We start from the raw sequence: 16,734 nt of genomic DNA on the forward strand, positions 1-16,734 counted from the left end.
AGTTGTGCTTTTGAACGACATCATTGGTTTTAGCATGTCGTGTACTAGAAAACGGGAAAAAAATTCCAAGTGCGGTGAAATTGCAAAAAAAGTGCAGTCCCACACTTGTTTTTTGTTTGGCTTTTTTGCTAGGTTCACTAAATGCTAAAACTGACCTGACATTATGATTCTCCAGGTCATTACGAGTTCATAGACACCTAGCATGACTAGGTTATTTTTTATGTAAGTGGTGAAAAAAAATTCCAATCTTTGCTAAAAAAAAAAAAATTGCGCCATTTTCCGATACTCGTAGCGTCTCCATTTTTCATGATCTGGGGTCGGTTGAGGGCTAATTTTTTGCATGCCAAGATGACGTTTTTCATGATAGCATTTCTGTGCAGATACGTTCTTTTGATCGCCCGTTATTGCATTTTAATGCAATGTCGCGGCGACCAAAAAAAGTAATTCTGGCATTTCGAATTTTTTTCCCGCTACGCTGTTTAGCGATCAGGTTAATGCTTTTTTTTAATTGATAGATCGGGTGATTCTGAGCGCGGCGATACCAAATATGTGTAGATTTGATATTTTTTTTATGGATTTATTTTGATTGGGGCGAAAGGGGGGTGATTTAAACTTTTATATTTTTTTAAAAAAAAATTTCAACTTTTTTTTTTAACTTTTGCCATGCTTCAATAGCCTCCATGGGAGGCTAGAAGCAGGCACAGCACGATCGCCTCTGCTACATAGCAGCGATCTGCTGATTGCTGCTATGTAGCAGAAATGGAGGTGTGCTGTGAGCGCCGACCACAGGGTGGCGCTCACAGCCACCGGCGTTCAGTAACCATAGAGGTCTCAAGGACCTCTATGGTTACAATGGAGACGCATCGCCGACCCCCAATCATGTGATGGGGGTCGGCGATGACGTCATTTCCGGCCGCCCGGCCGGAAGCGGTAGTTAAATGCCGCTGTCTGCGTTTGACAGCGGCAATTAACTAGTTAATAGGTGCGGGCAGATCACGATTCTGCCCGCGCCTATTACGGGCACATGTCAGCTGTTCAAAACAGCTGACATGTCCCGGCTTTGGTGCGGGCTCACTGCGGAGCCCTGCATCAAAGCAGGGGATCTGACCTTGGACGTACTATCCCGTCCGAGGTCAGAAAGGGGTTAAAGGGATTTAGTGAATAGAGTTTATGCTCGTGACACCACCTGTGGTATTCGGTCAGTGTGGACCGACGCTGCTTTAAGGGGTCCTCTGGGGTGATGTTATGGCAGCTAGATGGTATAACTTCCCACAGGTGAAGTATGTCCCCAGGGCTTCCCAGTATGTAGATGGAAGATGGTGAATGGTGCAGTAAGGAACGAGGACACAGGTTTGCAGTCTCTTTACCTGGTTTACTGAAGACTTCAGGCAGCCACAGTCCAGGGTACCAGATCACAGGGCACGCAGGGTCTGGCCGGCTTGGAAGCGAATCCAGAGTCCCCTTTACCAGGTGGAGCTAAAAGCCTTCCTCTAGCGCGGTGGTGTTGTAGTTCCTTACGGGGTTTTTGAGAATAGCTGAAGAGTGGGTGGGAGGCTGTTCACTATATCTCCTCCCAAGGATGTGGTCCAGAAGGTAAATTTGCAGCCTTTGTATTCATTCGGTGTGTCTGGAGATGAGCGCTCCAGAGCAGTGCTCGTGTTAAAGAGAACTGAACCTTGTTTTTGTTCCCCTGAGCGGAAGGATCCCCACAGCCATACACACTGTATTGTATACTTTTTTTTTCTTCTTATGCCAAAAGGGCCATGTTTGTTTTCCTAATTTTGCACTGATTTATGCAGTACGGTTTTAATAAACCAGTTGAAAACTTAAACGGAAAGTGTTCGTTTGACTACCTCTTTAAGCAGCCAAGTGAGTCGATCTACCACAGTGCTATATAAGTAAAATAATTATTATTATCACTATTTCTTATAAATCACAGCTGTCAGGTCACTAATTGGCATTTTCCTTTATTACTCAGTGGCTTCTCTCCATGAACCTAGGATATTGTGATATATTGGCATAGGATCTATGTAACTATAAGCAGTTTACTTATGGTGATTTTGTCAACATTGAGCTGTAAGTGATTCCCGAGGATTTTTTGGATAGCACCCAATATGCCAATAACAACTGGTACCACAGTTGCTGGTTTGTGCCTTAGCCTTTCATTTTCATGTTGATATTTTTCAGCTTTCTCAATTCTCTTTATTGAATATGCTATCTCCTGGTATTGCTATATCGACAATCCTCTCCTTTTTCTCAATGATGTTTAAAGGGAATCTGTCACCAGGATTTTGCTATGTAATCTGAGATCATCATTATGTAGGCGCAGAGACCCTCATTCCAGTGATGTGTCCCTTTCTGGTCTGCTTGGTGTCATTTTGATACAATCTCTGTTTTATCTGCTGTAGATCTAACATTGATTAGATTTCTGAGCTCTGTATGTCACCCCAGGAGTCCGGATGCCACAATGGCGTTGCCTTCCTCACGGGGAGGGTGATGCTATGCCTGGAAGCGAAAAGGATCGCCTTAACAGGTAGCACTAACATACAACTCTTTTCTAACTCCAGGCCAGAAGGGGGAGCTCTAAACTTGGTTTCAGGGTAGCTTCCCTATAAGTTCTAGTTTGTAGGAGGAGTTAGTGGTCAGTCTACAGCAGGGGTGTCAAACTGCATTCCTCCAGGGCTGCAAACAGGTCATGTTTTCAGGATTTCCTTGTACTGTACATGTGATAATTTAATCACCTACACAAATAATGAGTTGGTGATTAAATTATCACCTGTGCAGTACAAGGAAATCCTGAAAACATGACCTGTTTGCAGCCCTCGAGGAATGCAGTTTGACACCCCTGGTCTACAGTACAGACCAAAATTTTGGACACACCTTCTCATTTAAAGATTTTTCTGTATTTTCATGACTGTAAAAATTGTACATTCACACTGAAGGCATCAAAACTATGAATTAACACGTGGAATTATATACTTAACAAAAAAGTGTAAAACAGCTGAAATTATGTCTTATATTCCAGGTTCTTCAAAGTAGCCACCTTTTGCTTTGATGACTGCTTTGTACACTCTTGGCATTCTCTTGATGAACTTCCAGAGGTAGTCACCGGGAATGGTTTTCCAACAATCTTGAAGGAGTTCAGAGATGCTTTGCACTTGTTGGCCCTTTTGCCTTCACTCTGCGGTCCAGCTCACCCCAAACCATCTCGATTGAGTTCAGGTCTGGTGACTGTGGAGACCAGGTCATCTGGCGTAGCACCCCATCACTCTCCTTCTTGGTCAAATTGTTAAGTATATAATTCCACGTGTTAATTCATAGTTTTGATGCCTTCAGTGTGAATGTACAATTTTCATAGTCATGAAAATACAGAAAAATATTTAAATGAGAAGGTGTGTCCAAACTTTTGGTCTGTACTGTATGTGAAACAGTGAAGGGAGAGGAAGCACAGGAGGAGAGAGAAACTGGAGTGGAGCTGCGATTGGGTTCAGTCCAGGTTTGAGCGCAAGAAACCGGACACCAGAGTCCAAGGTTGTGTGGGAACTGTATGCCCCACAGCAGGAGATTGCAGGTCTCCTGGCCACCACTAACACCCGAAGGCACAGCATCATGTTAGAGCCTGGAGTCACCGCGAGAGAAAGGACCCCTGTAAAAAGGCTTGAGCTGCCTGCCATGCGGGTAGTGTCCACCTAAAAAGACAGATTGAGAGAGGACCTTGCGTGAAGCCTTAGGCAGCAAGGGACAGAGAATTCAGAGCAGAAAGGAAGGCTTCCAACCCCACCTGCCTAGGTGGATTCCGAATCGCTTCCAGGCTGCCTGGATTCCAAAGACCACCTGTAATCTGTGTACCTGAACTTCACCAGTAAAAGGTAAAGAGACTGCATCCATTTGTCCTCCAGTTCTTTCTTGCATCTCAACATCTACCATCCCTTACCAATTGCACCGGGAGCCCTGGGGACCAAGCTCTGCTTGAGAGGAGCTATACCAACTCTGCTGCAATACCATCGGCCCCAGTGGATCCCTTTAAGCAACGTCGGCCATCCCTGGCCGAGTACCACAGGTAGCGTCACAAACATTACTCTATAGACTTTATTTCCCAATACACTTTATCCCCTTTATTTGGACGCCCAGGACTACGGGCTGGGTCACCAAATCCTGTACCAAGTATCCCACAGTTCTAGCGGGCGCTCCATTTATAACCCCACCCACACCACTGATTGGCAGCTTCCTGTGAACAATATAGATTGACAAAAAGCTGAAATTCGGTGATGGGGGCGTGGTTACACAGATCAGGTTAACTACAAGGCCCGAGACCCCTAGTCCTGTAGTGATAATCTCCTGCTGATAAAACAATCATTTTAATGAAACAGCAAAACATAGACCAGTAAGTGACAACGCTGGAATCAGGGTCTATGGCCCAACATCATGCTGCTCTCAGATTACATGGCAAAAACCTGCTGACATATTCTCTTTAAGTCAGATGTGTTGTGGGTCAATCCTTTGTCTGTTCATATCCGAAAGTTTTCACTTGTTCATTTTTTACTACCTTTTCCACCGTGTGTTCCCACCAGTTCTTAGTAGGCAGCTGGTCCAGTCTGCACTTGCAATCATCAGAATTATTATTATTATACCTATATACTTCAAAAACCTTTGGGCTCGTCTTAGTTTGGTACAGGGCTTGTGGCTGCTCATTGCTGTCATCAAAGATACCTTCAAGTCATTGGTGGTTTCCTACTGTATGTGCATTACGCATTGATCATTTTCCATTCTTAGTTTGTAATTCACCTATTTTTAGCTGGCAAAAATGTTCATGTTTTGGGACTTTTGGGAATATGTTTGTTACATACTTGTATAGTTTACCAATGTCATAATATAGATACTGTATGTTTGATAATTATCTTAAATGAGGACACAAAAGAGAATAGTAAAACCAAAAACACTCAGTTTGAAAATAATCTTAATCTTAATCTTAATTATCTTAAATGAGGCATTCCCAATATACGGTAACTAGCTATTGAACCCGTTCTACGCCCGGGTGGCGAGCATTTATATTGGTATATGGTCTCCATCCTGGTATGTGCTGCTCCATCCTGCGTCCCCATCCTGTCATGTGCTGCTCCATCCTGCGCCCCCATTCTGTCATGTGCTGCTCCATCCTGCATCCTCATCCTGTCATGTGCTGCTCCCATCCTGCGCCCCCGTTCTGTCATGTGCTGCTCCCATCCTGCGCCCCCGTTCTGTCTTGTGCTGCTCCCATCCTGCGCCTCCATTCTGTCAATTGCTGCTCCCATCCTGTCATGTGCTGCTCCCATCCTGCGCCCCCGTTCTGTCATGTGCTGCTCCCATCCTGCGCCCCCGTTCTGTCATGTGCTGCTCCCATCCTGCGCCCCCGTTCTGTCATGTGCTGCTCCCATCCTGCGCCCCCGTTCTGTCATGTGCTGCTCCCATCCTGCGCCTCCATTCTGTCATTTGCTGCTCCCATCCTGTCATGTGCTGCTCCCATCCTGCGCCCCCGTTCTGTCATGTGCTGCTCCCATCCTGCACCCCCGTTCTGTCATGTGCTGCTCCCATCCTGCGCCCCCGTTCTGTCATGTGCTGCTCCCATCCTGCGGCACCGTTCTTTAATTTGCTGCTCCCATCCATATGCCCCATACGCTGCTCCATAAGATGCTCCATAGTATATGCCCCGTATCAGGTGGCGTAAGTAACAAATAGCTGTGGCATGAAGTGCCACAGCCTCATGCCACAGCAATTTGTTACTTGCGCCACCTGATTCCTTTCTGCCGCCATTTTCTTTGTCCTCCTGCTGGCGGAATCGGCGCCTGCGCAGTCCGCGCTTTCCGGCGCCATTTTCTTGAAGACACACCTGCAGTGTGTCTTCAAGAAAATGGCGCCGGCAGTGTGTCTTCAAGAAAATGGTGCCGGAAAGCGTGGATTGCGCAGGCGCCGATTCCGGCAGCAGGACCAAGAAAATGGCGGCGGAAAGGAATCAGGTGGCGTAAATAACAAATTGCTGTGGCATGAAGTGTCACAGCTTCATGCCACAGCAATTTGTTACTTACGCCATTCCTTTCCGCCCATTTTCTTCGTCCTCCTGCTGCTGGAATTGGCGCCTGCGCAGTCCGCGCTTTCCGGCGCCATTTTCTTGAAGACACACCTGCAGTGGAGCCGGAGTGTGTCTTCAAGAAAATGGCGCCGGAAAGCGCGGACTGCGCAGGCGCCGATTCCTGCTGCCGGAATCGGCGCCTGCGCAGTCCGCGCTTTCCGGCGCCATTTTCTTGAAGACACACTCCGGCTCCTCTGCCTGTGACTGGTCAGAGGGTGGCGCCGGCGCGCATTGAGCGCGTCATCACGCCCTCTGAACTGTCAAAGCAGAGGAGCCGGGAAACGGAGCCGCACGCAGCGCTGGAACGGGGAACGGTGAATATACTTACCCTCCTGGCGGTCCCTGACTCTCCGGTGGAGATCGCGGTATGCGTTCAGTGCTTATGCATACCGCGATCTCCTGGGAGCGTTACTCTGTGGGGGCCAGACTGCGCCGGCGCTTGCGCCTGCGCAGTCTATAAAGGCTTCGGACAGAGTGATGCTCCCAGCGTTATATTATAGATTTATGTATGACAAAGGTATAGGGCTTTTTATTTTTTAACCTTTTTTCAGCTGACTTATGGAATGTATATATACTAAAATGTCAATTTTTCATGTATGAGTTCTGTTTTTTTTCAAGGATGGAACTCGTACCTACAATATGATCTATGGGACTCTTCATATAACTAAATTTTTAGTTTAACCAAGTGATCCGCACATGATCACAGAGATGTGTCCAATATTTATCCGAGTATCAGATCAAAATTGGTAATGCAAGTCTATGGGTCCCAGTTTTGGACTGGAGTGCCAAGGGCCCATCAGTAACCAAGTCTAGGGCCCCCTTTTCAACTACATGCAAATGTGACATTATCCTCAATCACAAATTTATATAACAATGTACTGGGTAGATTGTTAAATGAATAAGATGACGCCCTTGTTTGTACGTCGTGATTCAAGTATATTGTGCCAAGTAGTGCTCATCTAAGAGGGTGGTGGCCCACTCCTGCACAGGGGCCCACCGGAGGATTCTCCGGTTCCGCTATGGCCAGTCCAAGCCTGAGCTCCATGCAAAAATCAGACAGCACTGGGATGCCATCCGTGTGCTATCAATTTTTCTCAGACTGCATGAGAAGTAGTAGTATTCTTTTTTTTTCATCCGAAAAAAAAACTGATGAAACGGATGAAATTTGGATGACACTCGGATGAAACTCTGATAAAAACAATAACACTGTAAATGCTCAATAACACTGATGAAACTTGGTCCGTTTTTCTTCTTTGAGAAGAGAATGGACATCTGAATGAGTCCTAATGCCAATTTCATAGAAAGTGAGTTATTACTTTGTTAATATTTACATTTTCCCCAGCTTCTCATTGACAATGCCCTTTCTAGTGAATATATTTTGCCCTCCTCTAGAGACAGAGCTGTGACGGCGTTAAGCAACAGCTCGTATTCGTGTTTAACTACAGAACAAGAAAGTGACGAAAATCAGCACAACCTGGAGTTTTCGACCACACAACCTGAGATCCTACAGGCTGAAGGTATGACATTTTCACAATGGCTCTGCTATCACAGGGAGAATAGTAGGTCCCGTACTGCAACCCCGAAAGACCAAAAAGAGAGGGCCACATGACTAGGATGCCTGCCAGGCCCTGGTTAATATGGTGGTTGATAAGGAAAACATTATCAGGGGGAGCCAAGATGGCGTTTGTGAAGTTGAGGGGCAAGGTCCCAGGGAAATTTTTTGGGTGGGGTCCAAGGGAGTGTCTACCCAAGGGATCTTACCTGAATGGAAGGGAGCTCTGGGTATGTAGGGGAGCCAGTGGCGTGACAGTCTCAGACCATTGGTAGATCCACGTAGCACCCACCCTCCTTTTAAAATGGTTATAAATATTTTAAGAAATGTTTCAGTGTAAGTTTGGCATTGTTGGCTGCTCAGGTTAACCCTCATGTCATGGCAGCTGACAGCAATGGGTCTTTGGAAAGCCAATTGGTGACATGGAAAAGAGAGAGAAGGTAACTTGTTTTGGTGGGGTCAATCTCCTTCCCTCCCTCTTTTATAAGTAGTGAGAAAAATACCTGGGGTACCCACTGAGCAGAAATCTCAGTGGGACAATTTTATGAGGCGATGCCATTCAGCAGGAGGCTCCCTGAATCGGCGCAATGCGTTTGGGAGCAGAGAGGAGCAGCTGATGGCCCTAGGTTTTATTGGTTGAGCATCTATAGACCCTTTCCTTATGTTATGTTTAATATGTTAATGTTGTTTAATAAAGGCTGCTGTGGCCAATTTATTGTTTTTATTGAGTTAGAGTTAAGGTGAAGGTGAGAAATTAAAGGGGGATAGCTAACTTCCCTCTCCAAAATCACTGAAGGACAGCTTGCTCATCTTCTCTTCAAATCACACCTCACCACTTGTGCACTTGACCCCATCCCATCCCACCTCCTCCCCAACCTCACCACTACACTAATCCCATCCCTAACCCATGTCTTCAATCTATCATTAACTTCTGGTACCTTCCCCTCTGCTTTCAAACATGCCACAATCACACCTATCCTCAAAAAGCCATCCCTTGACCGAAGCGCTATGTCCAGCTACCGCCCCATATCTTTGCTCCCATTTGCTTCCAAACTCCTTGAGCAGCACGTCCACGCTGAGCTTTCCTCTCGCCTTGCATCTAACTCTCTCTTCGACAACCTACAATCTGGCTTCCGTCCCCACCATTCCACTGAGACTGCCCTGACCAAACTTATGAACGACTTACTTACAGCCAAAGTGAACAGACAATTCTCTATACTCCTCCTTCTAGACCTGTTCTCTGCCTTTGACACAGTTGCCCACTGCCTCCTACTACACATCCTCTCTTCCTTTGGTGTCAAAGACCTTGCCCTATCCTGGATCTCCTCATACCTTACCAACTGCACATTTATTGTTTCCTACTCCCATACTACCTCTTCATCTAGCCCCCTCTCTGTTGGTGTCCCTCAAGGCTCGGTCCAAGGACCCCTTCTCTTCTCAATCTATACCCTTGGCCTGGGACAACTCATAAAGTCCTATGGCTTCCAGTACCATCTATATGCCGATGACACTCAGATCTACCTCTCTGGCCCAGATGTCACCTCTCTGCTCTCCATAATCCCAGACTATCTATCAGCCATATCCTCCTTCTTCTCCTCTCGCTTCCTCAAACTCAATGTGAACAAATCTGAAATAATTATCTTTCCTCCATCTCGTACACCTTCCCTACCTGATCTATCTATCACAATAAATGAGTTCACACTTTCCCCTGTCCGGGAAATCCGCTACCTTGGAGTAACCCTTAACTCTGCCCTGTCCTTTAAACTGCATATCCAAGCTCTCACCATCTCCTGTTGCCTCCAGCTCAAAAATATTTCCAGATTCCATACTTTCCTCAACCCTCACTCTACCATAATGCTTGTGCATGCCCTAATCATCTCCCGCCTCGACTACTGCAGCATCCTCCTCTGAGGCCTACCTTCTAACACTCTCGCACCCCTCCAGTCCATCCTTAAAGCTGCTGCCCAACTAATTAATCTCTCTCCTTGCTACACTCCTGCTTCCCTTTTTACAGATCCCTTCACTGGCTCACAATTTCCCAGCATATCCAGTTTAAACTACTAACACTGATCTACAAAGCCATCCGTAACCTTTCTCCTTCATATATTTCCGAACTAATCTCTAAATATCTTCCCTCACGTAATCTCCGGTCCTACCAAGACCTCCTTCTCTTCTCCACACTTATTCACTCCTCACCCAATCACCTCCAAGACTTCTCCCGAATATCCCCCATCATCTGGAATTCTGTGCCCCAACCCGTCCTGTTATCCACCACATTTGGATCCTTCAAACGGAACCTGAAAACCCATCTCTTCGAAAAAGCCTACAACCTTTACTGACCACGCTGCCACCTCAACACCATTGGAGCTACTGCAACCCCTGACCTAATGTCTCCTTCCCCATAATCCTGTAGAATGTAAGCCCGCAAGGGCAGGGTCCTCTTCCCTATGTATCAGTCTGTCACTGTTAGTTTTGTTTACTGTAAGTGATATTTGTATTTTGATGTAGCCCCTTCTCATGTACAGCACCATGGAATTAATGGTGCTATATAAACAAATAATAATAATAAATGGGAGAGTTTTCTTGTTGGGTTAGGCTGAGGTCAGCCATTCGTTAGTCATGTGCAGTAGAATCATCTTATTCTACAGCAGTGATTTTTGGTTCCTTAAACATGGCGCTCTACTCAACTTGCAGAATAGTCTCTCTCTAGGGCCTTTCACCTAAAACAGTCCATCTCTGTCTTTCACCTCTAGTGCTCTTTAATGTTTCTTCACCCCAGGCTGTACTTGTTGAGTCGTAAGCATCTGCGCTCTCTCTTCCCAGCTACTGATCTCTGCTGCGTTACGGCTCTGTCACATCTAATAAACACTTTCCCCATGTGCTTGTAATATGGTATCATGGTCTGAAGAAGCTTGTTTGCAGGAGACCCAGGAAAAGGTTGTTATGATAGAGGTCAAGGGAAAAGCATACAGTCCCTGGAAATCCTTGCTAGAGAAAAAAACAGCTGTGATCTGCGAATTAACTCTTCCAATAAGATAGTAACCTGAAAGAAAATTCAGTAAATGGTTATCTTAAAAGGAATCTGTGAGAAGGATTCCATCCCCCATAATACTTATATGTGCAGGTAGCTTCAAACATGTGAAACCATATACGAATGGATAAATCCAGCTCACCGAGTAACCACCGCAGTTGCACCGAACTTCACGCTAATCCACGTAGTCACATATAGGAAGAGAAGAAAAAAACTTGTTCCAGCTCCATATTTGTAAAATTCAAGCTCAATACTTTATTATGCCGATTTAAAAGCAGTGGATATAAGCTCTCCAAAAGCACAACGGGAAAAGAGCGACGCGTTTCGATCACTAAAGATCTTTGTCAAAGCTATATACAAAATGTCCAATACACAATGAATGGACACCTTCAACCAATGAAGAACAGAAAACAGATCATGTCAAAGGTCCTTCATAAACAAAAAACTATAATTAACAAATTAACCAAAACAGATGTACAAACAGAATTCCAATCAGAAGAGTAAAAAACATACTTGAATTTAAAAACTTGATATGCAGAAATGTTTGACACTAATAGTGATACATCAATTCATTACGTTTGTTAAAGGGAACCTGTCACCTGAATTTGGAGGGACTGGTTTTGGGTCATATGGGCGGAGTTTTCGGGTGTTTGATTCACCCTTTCCTTACCTGCTGGCTGCATGCTGGCTGCAATATTGGATTGAAGTTCATTCTCTGTCCTCCGTAGTACACACCTGCGCAAAGTAATCTTACCTTGCACAGGCGTGTACTATGGAGGACAGAGAATGAACTTCAATCCAATATTTCGGCCAGCATGCAGCCAGCAGGTAAGGAAAGGGTGAATCAAACACCCGAAAACTCCGCCCATATGACCCAAAACTGGTCCCGCCAAATTCAGGTGACAGGTTCCCTTTAAGACCAGTTGGAAATCGGGTGTTAAGAGAATAAATCCAAAATGCCTCATGTGTGAGAAGACGCCGTCTGGCGTCACCCCCACGTAAAGGTCTGTTCAAATGCTCTATGCCCTGTATGCGAAAACACTTAGTACTGCAGGCGTGCTGTGTAATAAAATGTTTGGAAGCTGCAGAGACAGTGCGGGTTGATTCCCCAGTGTTACTTATATCATAAAGGTGTTCAGTAATGCGTACCTTCAGTTTACGCGATGTGCATCCAACATAAGATAAATGACATGCAGTACAGTCAATTTTATAGACTACAAAAGTGGTATTAGAATTAATGTATTGTTTAATATTAAAACTCACTGAAATATCAGAATTATAAAAAGTTTTAGTAATAAATGCATATGCGCAAGTTTTACAATTATTTGAACCACATTTGTAGAAACCACTGCAATCTTACCACGTCTTATTTTTATTTCTGTCTGCACAAAACATACTGGGTGAAATTTTGTTACCTATGGTGGGAGCTCTCCTGGCCCTTACATTAATTCCAGCTTTTAAAATTTTAGCCAGATTTTCATCCTCATATAGAACTGGGAGAAATTTTTTACCAATTCCCTTGATTTCATAAAACTGAGGACTAAATTGGAAACATACATAAGGTTTTTTACCAGCATCAGATCTAAAATCAGAAGATACTGTTTCTGTTTTGGGTGCAATAAGATCCTCACTTTTTTTTATGCGTCAAAATTTTGCGTGCTCTATTAAGAGTCCAATGTGGATTCGGATTAGGATGGAGACTCTAGTCCTATGTTTGTTGTCCTCCACCATCTGTGCTTTTTATGTTTGTGCTTTTGTTTGCTTCCTTCCTTGCTGGGTTCCACTTCATTCATCTTATTGCTCCTTAGATTTCTGAGCGTGCCTAGTCCTCACTTCCCGCGTGCATTTCTGCTTGCTGCATCAATGCCCAGGGTTCATGTTGCCACCTAGATCTGAGGCTTAGAGAATCCACCGTAGGCTAGGTTCACATTTGCGTTCAGGAGGGCTGCGGATGGCTGCCTACTTTCTCCCTTCCTCCTCCCTGAATCTCCGTCAAATCACCGCATGCGGATGCATCTGTATACACCGCATGTCCCTGCGTACCCAATGTTAAAGAAAGGTATGCAGGGAAACGCAGAACGCATACAGAAGTAGGAGGAGCGTAGGTGGAGCTTCAGGGAGGAAGAAGGGAGGACGTACGCTGCCATCCGCAGCCCTCCTGAACGCAAATGTGAACCTCGCCTTACCTGGTGAGCCTAATATGTGCATTCAACCTAGTGTCTGGCAGCAGCTTATTCTGTTCTCCACAAGCCAAGCCAATCCTCCACATGATAGAAGGAGTCAGGGACATAGCCATCGGATAACACCTATCGAAGGAGTATGGGCACCTCTAGATATCCATGGCATTTCAGGATTGAAATTTACATATTTTATAATTGTTAATCTCTTTACTCTCTTATCGTTAAGAAATCAAATACCAAAACACCAAGAAGTACGACGAGGAGGATCTGAACATCCTCACACTGGAAGATCTGCTCAGTTTCTCATGTCAAGTTGCAAAAGGAATGGAATTCCTTGAATCAAAGTTGGTGAGTTTATTAGTTGGTCCCACCGTACTAAAACAGGATCTGTTGTAGTACAGGACTGGTCACTTTTCTGCTTTTTATAGGCATAAGGCATGGCCAAGCCATGTAATGGAGCGGAGCAATTATTAGAACAAACAATGCATTAAAATAGAAAGAGGCCAGAAATGCCTCCGATTAGCGACGACCTCACTGTGCGTTTACAGTTCCATGTTCTCTTCTATTCGTGCAGCTTCATTTACACGTATACTTCCTCTGGGCTGACTACGTGCTCTCTCCATTCTGTAAACAGCGTGCAGAAATAGTTTGCAGCTTAGTGAGGACTGGAAACTGCATTGTAGCTGGAGGAGGGGGACATCCATCTGCTCAAATTATCATTGTCCTTTGGCCAGCACTTTAGGAATTAGCGTAATCTTTTTTTCTTGTCTATTCTAGTTACACACAACCTGCACGTGTCGGTAAAAAAGGGACCTAAAGGATAAAGAAACTTAAAAAGATTAATAAAAACTGTCATGAGAGCATAAGTGCAGTGCTTATAAAGCGCCTGCTGACTTTTTTTTGCATGTTTTCCTGTTGGTTTGCACTTTTTAGTTAATAGGTTTCATCTAATTGGTTACTAAGTTTAGGCCTGTCTCTCCTAGTGAGGAGATCCTCAAAGCATCTGGACGAGCAGGTCTTATATATATACTATATAGTATATATACTATATATACTACAATCCTGGTGCACAATATAATTACAAATGCAATTAATGCCTATATGCGAATTTTTACATACCTAATACAGGAAGGCGTTTGCTAGGTTACTGAGGAGCTGGCCGCATTCCGGATGGTACGAGGGGGGAACTTGCACACGCTGGTGATAACTAGGGCAGATATCTACCCATATGCTCTGGAAGGTAGGCGTGCACCTTCTGGTACATTTGTAATTATATTGTGCACCAGGATTGTAGTATATATAGGCGCAATATAAGGAGGTGTTGCTTGTTTATATTCTACAGGGCAACTTGGTTGGCACGCATATTAGTGGTGTGCATGATGTGGTGCATATGATCTTTCAGGACAGCAGAGTTGGAAATAGTGTGATTATATCCAGGCACTCATAGCGCGGTATTTCTCATTAATTATCTGGTCTTCTTATTGTTGACAGAATAGGCACAGTATCTGTCTGGTATACCAGCAGCACTTGTGCGTTTCGAGTTGTAGCGCCAGTGTATTTTATAAATTTTAATCTCAGAGTTAGAACAGTTGTAGTAGTACCAGATGTAACAGAGCTGGAACCACAGAGTTGATGTAGTGGAGACCAGATGTTGTAAAACTGGGACAGTGGATTTTTTTGTAGTGGAAATCAGGTGCAACAGAGCTGGAATAGCAGAATTGTTGCAATGGAGACCAGATGTAGTAAAGCTGAAACAGTAGAGTTGTTGTAATGAGATCAGATGTAATGGAGCTGGAACCACAGAGTCGCTGTAGTGAAGACCAGATGTTGTAAAACTGGGACAGTGGACTTTTTGTAGTGGAGACCTGTTGCAACAGAGCTTGAACAGTAGAGTTGTTGCAATGGAGAATAGATGTAGCAAAGCTGGAGCAGCAGAGTTGCTGTAGAGGAGACCAGATGTAGCAGAGCTAGAACAATGGAATTGTTAGACTGAAGACCAGATGCAGCAGAGTTTAGAACAGTAGTAGTACCAGATGTAAAAGAGCTGGAATGACAGAGTTCATGTAGTGGAGACCAGATGTTGTAAAACTGGGACAGTGGACTTTTTGGAGGGGAGACCAGTTGCTGCAGAGCTGCAACAGTAGAGTTTTTGCAGTGGAGACCAGATGTAGCAAAGCTGGAACAGTAGAGTTGTAGCGAGATCAGATGTAACAGAGCTGGAGCCACAGAATTGTTGTAGTGGAGACCAGATGTTGTAAAGTTGGGACAGTGGACTTTTTGTAGTGGAGACCAGTTGCTACAGAAGCTGGAACAGTAGAGTTGTTGCAGTGGAGACCAGATGTAGCAAAGCTGGAAAAGTAGAGTTGTTGTAGTGAGATCAGATGTAACAGAGCTGGAACCACAGAGTTGTTGTAGTGGAGACCAGATGTTGTAAAGTTGGGACAGAGGACTTTTGGTAGTGGAGACCAGTTGCTACAGAAGCTGGAACAGTAGAGTTGTTGCAGTGGAGACCAGATGTAGCAAAGCTGGAACAGTAGAGTTGTTGTAGCCAGATCAGATGTAACAGAGCTGGAACCACGGAGTTGTTGTAGTGGAGACCAGATGTTGTAAAGTTGGGACAGTGGACTTTTGGTAGTGGAGACCAGTTGCTACAGAAGCTGGAACAGTAGAGTTGTTGCAGTGGAGACCAGATATAGCAAAGCTGGAACAGTAGAGTTGTTGAAGTGGTGTTCAGATGTAGGAGAGCTGGAAGAGAGGAGTTGTACTGGAGACCCGACGCAGCAGAGATGTGATAGTGCAGTTGTTGTGTTGGGGACCTGGAACAGCAGAATACCACCTGAGATGGTTTTAAAAGGCCTAGAGGCATTATTTAGTCTGGCGTCTGGCTGCTGCAAAGCAAGAGGAGCAATTTATGGCTAGGAGACAGTAGAGAAACAGATTGTCATTTTATACATCATGTTTGAGTACCAAAGTGAACGGCCAGGAGACCAATTAGGAACAAAGGATATTGCAGGTTTTTATAATACTGTTTGAAGAGGCCTAATTTGGAGCTCCTAGTTCCCAATGCAAAATGTCTCTTACACAGCTTTTGTTTTGAGCGCCCTGCTACCTCTGTACCCCTTAAGTCTATGATCCTGACACTGGGGAGGTCATAAAATCCATTTGAAAGAAAAAAAAAAGTAAAGAGAAACACCTGTGTCATAGGCAGGAAGAAGCAGATGGTCGTAATACTGAGGGTCCAAGAAATACTCAGTCCATCTCTGGTGTCAACTGGAGATCAAGGCGTCAGAGCGACGCGGTGACTGCGTATTATTAACACAGATTCCTAATTCTGATCCTTTCTTCAGTGCATTCACAGGGATCTTGCAGCCAGAAATATACTGATAAACAATGGAAAGGAGGCCAAGATCTGTGATTTCGGACTTGCCAGGGACATTATGAATGATTCAAACTATGTGGTAAAGGGCAATGTAAGTCCGTCTTAAATCCATCTTCATTGCTTTCTTGGTCATTTGAAAAATGTAGAAATCTGTGAGAATTTTCAGTCGGTTCCTAATTTTAATGGGCCTCAGACTGAGCCTTGGCGTGCAGATACAGAGTCAGGGATGGGAAATTGGCAAATGGAAGGCCTATGGCCTATAAAAGGGGTCATGGTTATGTAAAATATTTTCGATTGGTTTCATCCCAGAAATTCCCACAAGTCCGTTTAAAAAAATCTAGGTAAATATGCTATAAAGTATTATTATATTCCTACCAAGGTCAGGTTATCAGTTTATCAAGACTGAACTACTAGAAATCTAAGGTCTTACCAAAGTGTCAATTGTAACATTTTCGAAAATGTGAATGCAATTTTTCATGTGATTTT

The 16,734-nt window shown here is 44.5% G+C and overlaps 1 protein-coding gene across 3 annotated transcripts in view; it reads left to right on the forward strand.

The window, feature by feature from the left end:
- The window catches only part of FLT3 (fms related receptor tyrosine kinase 3), a 150,913-nt gene that overhangs the window by 104,336 nt on the left and 29,843 nt on the right, over window positions 1-16,734 (forward strand). For 2 of the 3 annotated variants that reach the window (XM_069759027.1, XM_069759028.1), the window contains exons 17-19: window positions 7,499-7,623; window positions 13,096-13,217; window positions 16,217-16,339. In XM_069759027.1, coding sequence (XP_069615128.1) covers window positions 7,499-7,623; window positions 13,096-13,217; window positions 16,217-16,339 — 370 coding nt within the window. The remainder of the gene's footprint in view (window positions 1-7,498; window positions 7,624-13,095; window positions 13,218-16,216; window positions 16,340-16,734) is intronic. The other variant, XM_069759029.1, reaches the window with a different exon arrangement.

This window comes from Ranitomeya imitator, chromosome 3 (genome assembly GCF_032444005.1).
Source record: "Ranitomeya imitator isolate aRanImi1 chromosome 3, aRanImi1.pri, whole genome shotgun sequence".
Classification (NCBI taxonomy): domain Eukaryota; kingdom Metazoa; phylum Chordata; class Amphibia; order Anura; family Dendrobatidae; genus Ranitomeya; species Ranitomeya imitator.